At 39.3% G+C, this 14,067-nt stretch overlaps 1 protein-coding gene across 1 annotated transcript in view; it reads left to right on the top strand.

The window, feature by feature from the left end:
* Positions 1-11,792, top strand: part of LOC137716774 (uncharacterized) — a 60,301-nt gene extending 48,509 nt beyond the window's left edge. Inside the window, exons 2-3 of the mRNA XM_068456157.1 lie at positions 7,877-8,296; positions 10,633-11,792. Coding sequence (XP_068312258.1) covers positions 7,934-8,296; positions 10,633-11,760 — 1,491 coding nt within the window. The 5' untranslated portion in view covers positions 7,877-7,933 and the 3' untranslated portion in view covers positions 11,761-11,792. The remainder of the gene's footprint in view (positions 1-7,876; positions 8,297-10,632) is intronic.
* Positions 11,793-14,067: the final 2,275 nt, after the last annotated feature.

Genomic DNA, 14,067 nt, shown 5'->3' with positions numbered 1-14,067 from the left:
TCCAGCAAAGAGCACACCTTTATAATCGTAACAACTAATTACTTTACTAAGTGGGTAGAAGCTTCAATTATGAAGACCATCAATTCAATTGCTGTGAAAAAGTTCATTGAGACTAAAATCCTACATAGATATGGGGTGCCCGAGACAATTGTTACAGACAGAAGGCCATTTTTATCTCAAAAGAAGTATAAGAGTTTGCAGACAAGTTCAAGATAAAAATGATCCAGTACAACCTTTATTATCCCCAATCAAATGGTCAAGCAGATGCTAACAATAAGATCTTGGTGAATATTATTAAGAGAATGGTGGCAGCTAGCCTAGAAAAATGCCACGAGAAGTTGGGAGAAACTCTTTAGGCTTACAGACCCTCAAAGACGGTAGGAACTGGGATAACCCCTTATGCATTAAGCTTTAGGCAAGATGTTGTACTCCCCATGGAGATCAATGTAAGTTCTGTGGGACTTCAAAACTAGTTGGGCCTACATAGTGAAGAATTCATCCATGCCATGTGTCAAGGGATTGAAGATTTGGATGTGGCCCTAATTGAAGCCTTAAACAAGATCTAGGAAGGAAAAAAGGATGTTGCTTGAGCTTACAACAAGAGGGTGAAATTGAAAACCTTTATGGAAGACGAGTTGGTATGGAAGGCTGTTCTACCATTGGGAGCTCAAGTTAGAGGTTTTGGGAAATGGAGTCCCATGTGGGAAGACCCTTTCTTTATCAACCAAGTGTTAGATAGATGAGGGTACTACTTGGTAGATTTAGAAGGAAACTTGCAAAGACATCTAGTGAATGCTAAGTTTTTAAAGAAGTATCACCCAACTTTGTGGGATGTTGCAGATTGTTATATTGATGAAGTCTAAACACTGGGAGAAGTGTTGGAGCCCTTTTTATTTATTTAAAATAGTTAAGTGTAAATGGACAAGTGAAAAGTGAAGTACAAATGATCTTTTCATTTATAATGGAAAAAGGTTACAAAAATCCTAGCCTAGCAAGTTTACATCCCTAGCTAAAGCAGCTATCCTAGAGTGATAGGTTTGCATGATAGTGAAAATTCAGCTTGGTTTTTCCAAGGCAATGTTGTTGTTGGCTAGTTGGGCTTTAAAGTCCTCTACATCTTGGTTAACCCTCTTTACTTCTTCAATCTTTTGGTAGAGCTTGCTCGATAGGGTCATTTACTCTTCTCTTTGTAACACTTTACTCGGTTGGCTTGCCTTTCAACCTAAAGAAGCTGATCCCTCAAATTCTCGAAGAAAAAGTACAAAGACTCATATTGGACCTTCGACATTTGTTGAGCCTTGAACAACTCAGTGAGGCTTTTCTCAGTATCCTGAAGTACCTTGTGGCTGAAGAAAACCGTGAGGTCCCTCTGTATTCACTCCTGGAAAACTCTACGTAGATCTCGAAAACATTGAGGCTCAAAGAGGTGCCTTGGAGACCTCAGCTTTGTTCTGATTTGCTCGAACTCCCTGACGAGTTTAGGCAAAGAAGCCATGGCAGGAACGAATGCTAAGGGAAGAGGCATTAATCCAGCACCCTAGAGGCAGCATCAGTGGAGGCAGCCTTAGGTGAGATGGTTGGAGGAGCCTCAGTCACAGTTGTCTTCCTAGGCCTAGGAATAGGGATCCTTGTGACTCTAGAAGCTTTGGGAGGTTGAGGAAGGATAACCTTAAGCACTGTGGACTGAAGAGACTTGCACAAGCCCTCGCCACAAGGCTGTTTTAAAACAAGAGAAGAGTAAGTTGGTGGCTTGGTCTATAACTAAACTAAAGAAAGAGCAGAAAAGAAAAAACTTATATACCTAAGCTGAACCTTGAGCTTTGGGATGAGGAACCTCTGTTGTTGCTGCTGCCTTGGGAGAAGTAGGTTGCCTGGCCTAAGAGAGAGCTTGATGAGTTATAGGGCTAGTTACCTTTGAGACAATAGGTATCTCAGGGACTATGGGTTCCCCAAAAGTTGTTGCTGATTGATGGATGGTCTCGTGCACTAGAGAAGACTGGCAAAAGACATTACAGATTGTAAGTTAACCAAGAACTGGAAAAGAAAATTTAAAGAAGAACCGGAGAAGGAAGAATGACTTATAGAGGTGATGTCATCCTTCACGTAGTGAAACATCTCCCCAGGTGTTGGATTAAACTGGAAAGTGTGAGTCACCACTATAGCCGAATGAGGAATGGAAGAGGTAGAGCCTGAGGTTTACCCGACTTGAGGTGTAGATGCACCACCCCTTGCCTGGAAAATAATAGAAGTAAGTGTTAGTTTTGAAACTTAGAAAAAAAAAACACAACTTGACCAGTGTTGAGAGATAATAGTATACCTCTGAGGGCTTGGCCCGAGATGCACCGATCAGGCAGGAAAAGAAGAAGGCTCAAACTGGGAAGTTCCCTCTGCTATGGTATCATATTTCAAGAAAACAACAAAGACTTAGCGATGACCTCTTTGTCTTCTTGTTGCACTTTTGCACCCAGCTACGCCTCTTTAGGAATGAGGGTAGGTTTCTCAGTGGCTTGGGGTCCTGATTACAAGATGAAATAGGGAATTAGTTCAGAACTTAGCAAAATCAAAATTGAAAAAGAAAAAATTCAAGATGGAGTCACTTACTGGAAGACTTCTGTTTTTTCCTACCCACTTTAACTGGATGGATAGAAGATGGTTTGGAGCCAGTTGTTGTTTCCCTCCCAAGGGCAGGTTTTTACGCGTTGCTCATCTGTCTGCCACTGGAAACACCACTTCCCGTCCAACTTGCATGTGTTAAGCATGCCGCCAACATTCATCCTGAGTCAGAATCGAACTCTCCATGAGATTCATAGTTGCATTACTTACAGCCAGGTAAGGCAAGCTGAGCTTAGGGCTTCTCCTTAAGCTCAGATTCCAAACATTCCATTACAGGCCCAATGAGGGGCCCTTGTCTCCACTTCAGGCCCAACATCAGCCTCTGATTCACTAAAGAGCTCCGAGATGTCCCCCAGCATCCCCGGCATCTTAGCTGAAACTTACTTCTTGCCTTGCTGCTTCCGCAGCAGCTTCTTGGAGAACCAAGGCATATGCAGCCTCATCCTCTAGCCCAACATCCACTTCTTCAATGTTGCCTTGGGCTGTAAATCATAAAAAGGGGTTAGCTAACCATAGACTACAAAGCATCATCTAGAAAAGGAAGATAAAAGCAATGTGATTTACCTATTAGTAGAAGCTGGTTCTTTTAGTTGATCGCCTCCTTCCAGTTCTCGAATTCATTATTCTTAGGGAGATATTTGAAGAAGACTTGCCCAAAGAGTTGATTGTGGGCTTCCTTAATGTCCTTATCATACTTTTTTTACCACTTGGCCTCCTACCAAGTGGTGAATTGGGAAGTGCACTCAAAGTTCAAGGCCACGAGCTTATGAGCAATCCTACTCATCAGTTCGAGGTTGTGCCGAGTTCCCCGAAAAGTCACCTCAGAGGGAGAGCAGAGGCGATATGAGGTCCCATAATGAATAATCTCGAAGAAATGCACTGGGATTGCCTGCCTAAACCCTAGTTGTATACCATAGACGTTGGGGTGGTAAACTTCTAGCCCTTACTCATACCCAACTCTGTCACTGCTGACTCCCCAAGCCAGGTCCATCTTTTGGATGCAGCTGATGAATTTCTCTTTGCACAAGCTGCTGACATCCTCCCCGAATAAATCTTGGAAAATTTGGTCAGAGAACCAGAAGTACCTCCTGAGCACAGAGGCACCCCACTCTAAATCTGCCTGAGTCCGACAGACTCTGAAAAAATAAAGGCAGATGAGTGTAAAATGGTTGATGATGGGAGCCTCTGCCAAGATAAGGGCTGGAGCCCTTGAGGAGTTTCAGGTTAGTTGCCCGAAAGTCGGGGAAGTACCATTGGAGCCAAAGTTGCACCATCTAGATGGCCCCATTGACGTTGGTCTTGAATGGCTCACCCTTGGTCATTTTGTGGGGAAGGTGGTAGATGTGTGCTTGGATGAATGGCCCCGTGGCAACATCGTCGAATGAATGCAGTGCCTCCACCAAAGGGATCCACTCCAGCTTCACTTCCTTCGACTTGTCAGGGAACACATGTTTGTTCAACCAGTAAATGATGAAGTACACGTGTTCCTGGGCCCTATTTGCAGTAGGAGAAGGCGGGCTGAACATTTTCTTCGCGAAGGGAATGAAGCCCTCGAACGACGTCTTATAACTCTCGAAAGTGGAGAAATTGTACTCCAAGTGGGTGATTGACTCGAAGGCATCCGAGCTTTCAACTGTCAAGCGAAAGAAATAGGACCAATGGTGTGTGACATCCACGTACCTACCCGAGGGCCTCAGGCTGAATACCTAAGCCATGTCCAAGACTCTGGGAGTCATGAGATCCATTCTGAAGTCGAATGTATTAGTCCCGTAGTTCTAGAAAAGGAGTGCAGTGGCCATAAGGTCAGGCTTGGCTGAGACAGTGACCTTGGACATCATGATGAGCTAGTATATGCCATTTCCATCCATTTCTGCTTCTAGATGGGCTCAAGCTTATCCACCCACTATGACCAAGCCTCGTCCTTCATCAAAGGGAAGCCCCTTCTGGAATTCGACCACTTGGAGGCATCCTGGCCTCGGTGGAATAGGGGTTGGGGGGGTGAACCAATTGGCAGTGGGCATGTTATTCTCCACTGCAATTGGGACTCAGGCAATCCAGGCAGCCTTATGGAGTGTACGTTTCCCTCTTTGAAGAAAATGAACAGGTTCAGGCCAGCCTGAGAGCGATGAAGACCATTGAGACGGCGGTATAGATTGACGATTCCCTCTCCGGACTCGCATGCAGGGTTTGATTTAGAGGCCATGGTTGAAGGCAAAGAGTAGGAAAGGGTTGAGAATGCAAGAGTTTCGAGAATTCTGGAAATTCAGAGAGATGGATGATGAGTCAATATTATATTATATATTTTACCCTATTCTTAGTACTAGTTTATTGATTATTTTGGTAGAATTTTGATACTTTGCTTTATATTTTCAACATGGGACATTCGACTTCCTCTGGAGTAGAACGTGATCAAATGGAAAAATTCTGGAGTGATTCAAATTGGAGGACGTTCGTGTGTCTCTTTCCATCTTTGTATCAAAATTTGGGATTTTTCTACCAAGCGGTTATTTTCTGGCAATCAAATAAAGAAGCAGTGCGCGTTGCTGAAAAGTAACGTTTCTGGGCTTAAACTGAGTTTTTGGAGCCCAAGATGACCTCAGATGGGTTCGTGGCATTTTGGCGAAGTGTTCAGAATAGTTTCAGCTTTAAACACAATTATTTTTGGGCCAGTTTTGGAGCTGATTTGGGTCCAAAACGTGGTTGTGCAGATTTTTGGGCGAATTTACCAAGTTAATTTAGGATTATGTTTCCTATTTTATTTCAATTTATTAGGTTTCCTAGTTTTATTCTAAGACCTTTTACTAGGAGGATTTTAATTAGAGTAGTATAAATAAGGCTTGTTAGCCATTAGGGTTTTTTAGGCAACATTGGAGGAGAACGCACGCACTATTTGGAGAATTGCTTTTGACGATTCAAGTTTATTTTCAAGGTGTTTTCTATCCATGTTTTTAATAATATTTTGTTTTATGGTTGTTCGTAGCTAATTTTCATTTGCTAGGGCGATGCCTTGAGCCTTAGCATGAATACGTACTTTTTATTTAATTGCTTATGATATTATGCATGCATGCTTTGAATTATTAATCACTGTGCTTTAAACTGTCTCTATATCTTAATGCTTAGCTACCATTAAGATGTTTAGATAAGTAATCGAATGCAATTCGGTCGGAATGCCACCGGGGAATTGAGTATTGCTTCTTGTGATTGATAGTTGTAATTTCACCTAGGGCGAATGCCATATCTTAGGGGTTGCAAGGTTTTTCAAAGGGTTTTCACAAAGCGTAATGAGTCATGCATGTTTATATTTGATATGAATGCCACATACGGATTGCATGTTTGATATACGTTTTAGCTTAAATGCCACAAGTAGAATATGCATAAGGAAAACCTAACCTTCAATGTTGCATGGGTAATTCATAAGTAATTGGTAAATCTACATAGGATTATTAAGGGGACGGCGGAACCCTAGGTTTTTACAATTTGGTTTTTAAAACTATTTTCTTTTGTTTTCATTACTTTGTCAATTTATTTATTTGTTTTAATTTAAAATTCGTTTTTAATATTCTAGGTCATAAAATCAACTTTTTCCAATCTTTGTTTTTAAATAATTAATTAAGATTTGGTATTTACATAAATTATTCATTTAATCCTTGCGGAAACGACCTTACTTGAGCCGTTTATACTACAACTACCTTGTTCTCTTGCAAGTATTTTGTGTGTTTTTATCCCTATTTTGGCAGGTGGTAAAATCCTTATCAATGGATTTGCTGGAAGTGATGGCCGAAGAAATTTAAATGGAAGTTATTTAACGGACATTTAGTTGACGTTTGAGATTGTGGGTTAGTGCAAAGGTTTACTCGAAAACAATTGAATAAATAGCAAGCGTCCCAAGTTAAAGCATGCGGTTAATTTTAATTTTAATCATTATTAATGTCTCGGTTAACAGACTTGACAATGATTAAAGGGGGCACTGTTTGGGCTTATATTTAACATTGGGCTTTGTAACAATGAAGGCCCAAAGATGCAAAAGCAAAGGGAGACTTGCTTGAGGGGCTCGAAGTAAATTGAGAGCCATTTCAACCAAAACATAGGCCACATGCCTATGATTGAAGTGATGGGTGATAAAGAACAACTCACCACCAGCCAAAAAGCACTTTTCAAGGGCATGACAAGTAAATAAGTGATGACTCACTATCCTCCGAAAGTTATCAGCTAAAGGCAGAGTTGAGACAGTCGGGCCAAATTGTCTATAAATGTTGAGAGATGCACAAGAGATAAGGACACTCAACCAACCAATCAAAAGACATACAAACTCAGCTCTCAAGCCAGTTCGTACCCAAAAAGCTAAATTTTGTTCAGATCCAGTCCCTTTTAGCTATAGTTCCCTCATAGAAAGCCATCTTTTGTCGAGATTAGAAGCTCTGTTACCTTCCCTTAGTGTTGTAGTATCGATTCCCTCTAGTAAAACCTATTTACTTTTCATCCCTCACCGCATACAAACCCTTGTAAACACAAAGAAAGGTGGCTGCAAGAAGTTGAACCTTGCCCGACAAGGTTAAATCTTGCCTGAGTCTCTCTTCTTTGTACTTACATTTAGTAGATCTGTCGTTTAATGTACTTTCCTTCATGTATTTAAGTCACTTTCAACTGTTTTCTACTTAAGACTTCCATTTATGTTCGAATCTAGTTAAGTTATTAAGTGTGTTTTCATTAAAGTAAACTTTTATCAAGAAGACTGTTGGAAGGGCCTTGAACCCCCTTCATTTCGGACATACAAAACTATGAATTAAAAGTCCTTCTTTAAAAGGCAAGAAAAGAATTTAATGCAGACTTAACCCATCTGTGACAATTCTTTGATAAACAAGAAGTCTAAGTAACGTGGGACACAAGTAACCAACTTAACTCACTTCCATTCAACAATCTGTTATAAAAATAACAGTGGCACGCCCAGATCCTTGTTAGTTTTGATTGTGAGCCTCAAGGCCTACACCAAAGGCCCCACAAAGGCACCTTTCAAACTAACTATAAACTCATCTTGCAGTACACCAAACAACAAGATCTTGCCCGACAGGCAAGAAAGAGCCATTTCCTTGGAGAGCTGTGCAAGGGACCAGGTCCAGAAATCCTGCCCAAACACAAATGTTGGGATTTTAAATGGGGTTTCTGTGCATAAAACTCGTACCTTTAATTATGATCCTCCTTTAATTTAATTACAAGCTTTATGTTTCAAATTTTTGTTATGCAAAATCACAATTTCTGTTGCCAGCTTAATGCAAATTGGTTTCTTCCGTCCAAGGCATCTCTCAAGCGTACCCTTATTCAAATGTTAATTTTTGAGCTACTTGAAGATCATTGTCGGGGAGTCTCTTCAGCAGCTTCTAGTGACGAAGACCAGGCTAAGTTTCCAGAATGTAACAAGCATGAAACTAGTTTGCAGCCTTTTTCAGGAAGATGTGGTCCTGCTGTAGCTTGCCAAGAAAATATGTCAAGTTCTCAAGCAGGCCAGGGAATTGAAATTACTCTATTATCCTCATCTTCTCTAAGGAGTTGTGTTAATGATGCAGGCTTGGTTCTCCAGGAACTTTTAGAGCCAGGAGCCACCCCCGCCTCACTCTTTGGAGAATATCAATCATTTGAACAAAAATCATCTTTTTACCGTCTTAATGGAGCTATATCACTGATGGAGGTAACATGATTTATTCTTGTTCTGTTGGGAACAATATTCGTTTTTACTATTGGATAGTTGGGATTGAAAAGCATGAGCATGATTAATGTTGGCTTTTGGGCTTTGGAGTTCTGTTGGGTGTTGCTTTTTAGTTCATGTGTGTGTTTGGGAGAGAGGTATTGGAAACGCCATGTTATAGGTTTTGTTTACACCTTTTGCTTAAAAAACTACTTTTAAATGATTGTCTTGTTTCTTTTTTTTTCTTTTTTTTTTTATTTTTTTTTATTTTTTTTCTTTTTTTTTATTTTTTTTTTTTTTAAGAGAAATTGGAGTATCAGTCCCTTACATTTGGCCGAATTGGAGCTTTGGTCTCTTACATTTGGTCTAATTGGAGCTTTGGTCTCCAAACTAAAAATCTGTTAGTATTTGTCCCTAAACATGTTACAACATGGAGCAATGATCATTTTGGGTAACTTCGTTAAAATTTCTCTTCAAACTAAAACATTTAAAGTGCAATTAAGGTAGGGAAGTTCTAATGGAGTTACCCAAAAGGACTATTGGTCCACGTTGTTGATGAGTAGATTTTATATTATATCTTTAACCCTATTCTTAGTATATTTTAGTTAATGTTTTGGAAGAATTTTGACACTTTGAATTGTATTTCTAATACAGGACTTTCAACTTCCTCTGAAGCAAAACATGGTCAAATTGATGAATTTTGGAGTAATTCCAGTTGGAGGATGTTTGTGAGTCACTTGGCTTGATCGTATCAAAATTTGGAATTTTTCTACCTAGCGGTGATTTTCTGGCAATAAAATAAAGGAGCGATGTGCAGTGCTGAAATAGTGACGTTTTGGGCTTGAAGTGCGTTTTTGGAGCCCATAATAACCTCGGATGGGTTCGTGACCTTCTGGAGATGTGTTTAGAACGTCTTGATCTTCAAAACAACATGGGCCATATTTGGAGGATATTTGAGGCTAAAATGTGGCTGGACAATTGCTTGACAGATTCTCCTAACTTAATTAGGACTTTATTTTTTTTAAGATATTTCCTTATTATTTGGTTTCCTAGTTGGAATAAAAGACCTGGCTATTGGGGATTGTGGTTTAGGCGTAGGGTATAAGATTTTGGCCGGCCACAATTTTGTAGATACGCTTTCTTTTATGCAACTTTGAAGACAGAAGAATTGCTAGGGTTTTTCAAAGGCTTTCAGATTTTCTACTCCAAGGTGCTTTCATTCTTATTCACTCTAATGATATTTTCTTTGATTTTTATTATGATTATGTGTAATTAATTCCTTTGCGCCATGAGTCTTAGCATGAATATGTGATTTTATTAATTTGCTTATGAATGGATGCATACTTGCTTTGAATTATTAATCACCGCGATTAAAACTATCTATATATTTTAATGATTGATCACCATTAGGATATTTAGATAAGTAATTTGATACAATTTATGTTGGAACATCACCCTGAAATTGAGGAGGGCTTATTGTGATTGTAATTGTAAGTCACACTCTTAAGGGTTACATGGTTTTTCAAAGGGTTTTCATGAAACTTAATGAGTCTTACATGTTTATATTTGATTTGAACATCACAGACGGATTGCATGTTAGATATACGTTTTCGCTTGAACATCACAAGGAAAATATGCATTAGGAAAACCTAACCTTCAAAGCATATATGTGGAAATTCATAAGTAATTGATAGAATTGCATAGGATTGTGACGGCTAAACCCTAGATTTCTCTAAATTGTTAATTTTAAAAATGTTTTTCTTCTTTGCTGCCATTATTTCCAAATTTCCAATTTCTTTTATTGTTTATCTAATCTTTTCAAATTCATAAATCTCAAATCTTTGATAAAATATATTTTAATAATTAATTAAGAGTTAGTTTAATTACAAATTAGTCAAACAATTTTTGAGGACAACGACCTTGCAAGAGCATTTATACTACAATTACCTTGTATTCTAGCAAGTATTTTCAGTGATTTTAACCCTACTTGTGCAGGTACTAAAAATGCTATCAGTTGTGATAAGTTCGAACACCATTACTCACATATTTTCAATTCAAGGACCATGCTTCCAACATATCTCATTTTAATTTGGGTTTTAATTTTCTTTTAACCAGTAAATACTTTGAGAATCATTTCTATCATTATTAAAAAATCGCAGATTTATGTAGACCTGTGATGCAGGCTGGTACACTTTGTTTTTGTTTTTGTTTTTTTGTTTTTTGGTTCCCTTATGGGCAGAGAACTGTATAGGACAAAAAATGTATTGTAAATGGATCATTTTACGTAGTTTCGTTTTAAGAGAGTACAATACTTGCACTTACCATTTGTTTCATTACAGGACGACACCAAAACTGGGGAGCAGTTCGCTTTTTTGCCTACAGGAGACTCTGGTTTTCAGCAAATAACTGGAATTACATCTCAAACTTGTGACATTGAGCATACATCAAGAGCTTATGGCGTTGAGACTGACTTTAACTTGGCGCAAGCGGAAAATGGAAACACTGATTCATCCCCTAAACTATCAATGTGTGTCTCTGACCAATCTGAATATATAGAGGTCATTGAGAACCATCCAGTTGGGGAAGGTTTGGGTTCGAGTCAGAAAGAAGAAATGGATGTAAACCATTCTCATTCTGTGGAAAACGTCACATGTTTAATAGATGTCCTTGTTTCTGCTCCAAGCAAGATACAGGACGCTTCCATTATAGAATTAGAAGGTTCTCAAGATCATGTGCATGACGGGAACGAAAATGGAGATTCTCAAGACCATGATGCTTTCCATGATGGCAACGGAAGTTGTCAAGACTATAATCAGGTGCATGATGGCAACAAAAATGGAGGTTCTGAAGACCATGGTAAGGTGCATGATGGCAAAAATGGAGGTTCCCAAGACCATGATATAGTGCTGGATGCCAACGAAAATAGAGGTTCTCAAGACCATGATAGATTGCATCATGGCAACAAAACTACAGGTTTTCAAGACCATGATAAGGTGCATGATGTCAACGTAAATGGAGCTTCTCAAGACCATGATAAGGTACAGGATGGCAACGAAATTGGAGGCTCTCAAGACCATGATAAGGTGCTTGATGGCTACGAAAATGGAGCTTCTCAAGACCATGATAAGGTGCTTGATGGCTACGAAAATGGAGCTTCTCAAGGCCATGATGAGGTGCAGGATGGCAACGAAAATGGTGGCTTTCAGGACCATGATAAGGTGCAAGATGGCAACAGAAATGGAGCTTCTGAACACCACGGCATGGTGCAGGAAGCGGCTCCAATTCCCTCGTGCCAAGAAAATCCTGATGTACAAATGGATCAAGACTCCGATATGGTAGACAACAGGACAGTCTCATGTGATGATGATGTTCAAATGTCCGATGGACCAACGCCTGATGATGGTCTGATGCCCGAGTCGCTAGAGCAACCCGCTGCAAAAAGGCTGCGGCTTACACCTCCAGTTTAAGGGGATAAATGTGTCACAAGAAGCCTTGTTGAAGATTGTAAGTCGTGAGGCCACCAATGCTCTTTTTGCAAGTATTTTGATAGTTATTTCAGGCCAAAGAAAAGGTATTTGGATAGGTATTTGACTTGAATGGTCTGTCCATATGAGGTATGTGGGATGCATTTAGAGAAGAACAGTTGGGTAATAGGATGCCTTTGATCTAAAATGTTAGTGAATTTATTCGTTCGAAGAAAAAAAAAAAAAAAAAAAAAAACTTTGATTTAATCTAACTGAATGGTGAGGTTCTCTGCATCTTCAAGGGTGACCGGTAAAATTTATACCGCGAAAAATGTGTCATGTTTAACAGACGTGTTTGGACCAAAGTGCCCAACACATCTCAGCCTTGGACCACATGTTGGCGCTCGAGTTCAACCTACAAACGTTGATATACTTAATTATTACGATCTGGTGATATTCCTCTTCACTTGTAAGTGAGACGTTTTAGGTTCGAATCTTGTAAATGACTAATTAGATGTCAGATTAGGTTGTCTATTATGTGGCTTAACCGAACTTCTCCCTCCTCTTAGTGTAAAAATACATCATTGTACTAAAGGAAAAAACCTATAATCCATTGGAGTTGCTTAGATGTTTTTCTTTTCACTTATGTGCCTGGTAGAGATGCCCAAACTTGTTAACTTGTAAAAGAATAAACAACCGCAAGTAAGCCTAGGACCGGGAGGGGATGTCCCAATCAAAGGTTCTCTGACGGTCAAGTTACTAAGCAATATTAAACTCAAGCAATAGGCAAGAGAACAAGTACGAAGACATTGCGTCACCAGATATGAACCCTAAAAGGGTGTATTTATACTAGTGGAGGAGATGAGATTTTAGGACAGTATAATCCATATTAAACTGAAAGAATCCCAAAGGATATCTTGGAAGTAGATTTTGCATCCTCTTAGGACTATGATTATTTGCGGCACATGTCAATTCTTAGATTGTAAGGACTCTAAGATTATAGGAAACACGTTGATTCCTTGCTAAATTAGGTTCCTGAATCTTGCGGAACAAAAATGGTATATCTTAGCGAGGTTGACGAACTTCACCCACAGACTCCAGAACAGGATAATGGTGGCATCGCTGAATAGTTTAGCCAACTATGCAATGAAGGCTGTTGAGTCCGTCATCAAACTTCTGAGGTAGGCGTATTCTGATTTGTCTTACTCTGACAATAGAAAATTATGGTCCATAATTGCCCCTAGCTAGGCATCGAAAATGACTTGGTCCCCTTAAAAATGGGTAGTTACCTAGAGATCAAGCATTTCAGAGTAAGCCGGAATACGTACGGTTTTCTTCTTTCAGAGCGTGGAGTCTCAACTTCGTTTCTTGTGAACTTTTGGCGTTCCAGATTCAGTCACACAATCTTGAATATTAAGAAGGAGAGGCAGCAATGATGAAAGAGTCATGTTACTTTTGCACATTGTTAACAAGGAGCAGCCCTCTATATCACTGAGCAATATTCGTTCTTCGAACACATGAATTTATAGGCAAAACTTTTCAGATTCAATGGTGAGATCTTCTGGCACATTGCCTTTAAATAGCTCCAATGTAACCATGGTTTTTCCTCTAGCTTAGCCTTCAGTTTTCATCATGAAACCTCCTTTTCTATTTCATGCCTTACATTCCAAACCCAATTCTCTCTTTGAAACTTCGATGATTAAGACTTTCAACCAAGAAACTTACCTTAGCCATATATGTCTTTGTCAAGCAAGATTAGGTGAAACAAAGATAAACCGTACATTTCAATAGCTATTCCTTCTTGCAGTATGTTCCATAGCATTCATCCCTTGCCATCTTGCCAGCGACATCCTCCTCGTAGTCTTCACATAAGGGTTTAGCTTTAGAAGTGCGTCGAGATTCTTGAGAGGGTTATTTATCATTGGAGCCATCTTCATTTCTCTTCATTGGAGTCTTCTAACAACGACTGAACTTCATCAAAGTTAATGATCCCGGCCAAATCTGTTTTATAGCTTCCATATGAAAATTTGCAAGTTAAGGGTAAAGGCTTGTCTTCCCCAAGTAATTGTACCTTTTTTTCCCTGTTCATGAGACTTTATAACAAACATGTATTTACACGTTATAAACACTTGCAATTTTATTCATGTCATTTATCCTATTTGAATAAAATGTTGGAAATTTTTCCATCCCTTGCTTCCCAATCATGGAATAATCTGGTAATTCAACAAATTTCTTCAAAGTAATTTAACTTCGAAGTAATAAGTAATATAATAGAATATGAGCAAGCTTGTAGGCCGCAGACAGAGCTCA

Source organism: Pyrus communis, chromosome 15 (genome assembly GCF_963583255.1).
Source record: "Pyrus communis chromosome 15, drPyrComm1.1, whole genome shotgun sequence".
NCBI lineage: Eukaryota > Viridiplantae > Streptophyta > Magnoliopsida > Rosales > Rosaceae > Pyrus > Pyrus communis.
Note: the sequence above shows the minus strand (reverse complement) of the source record. Positions and strands in the feature narration are given on the sequence as shown.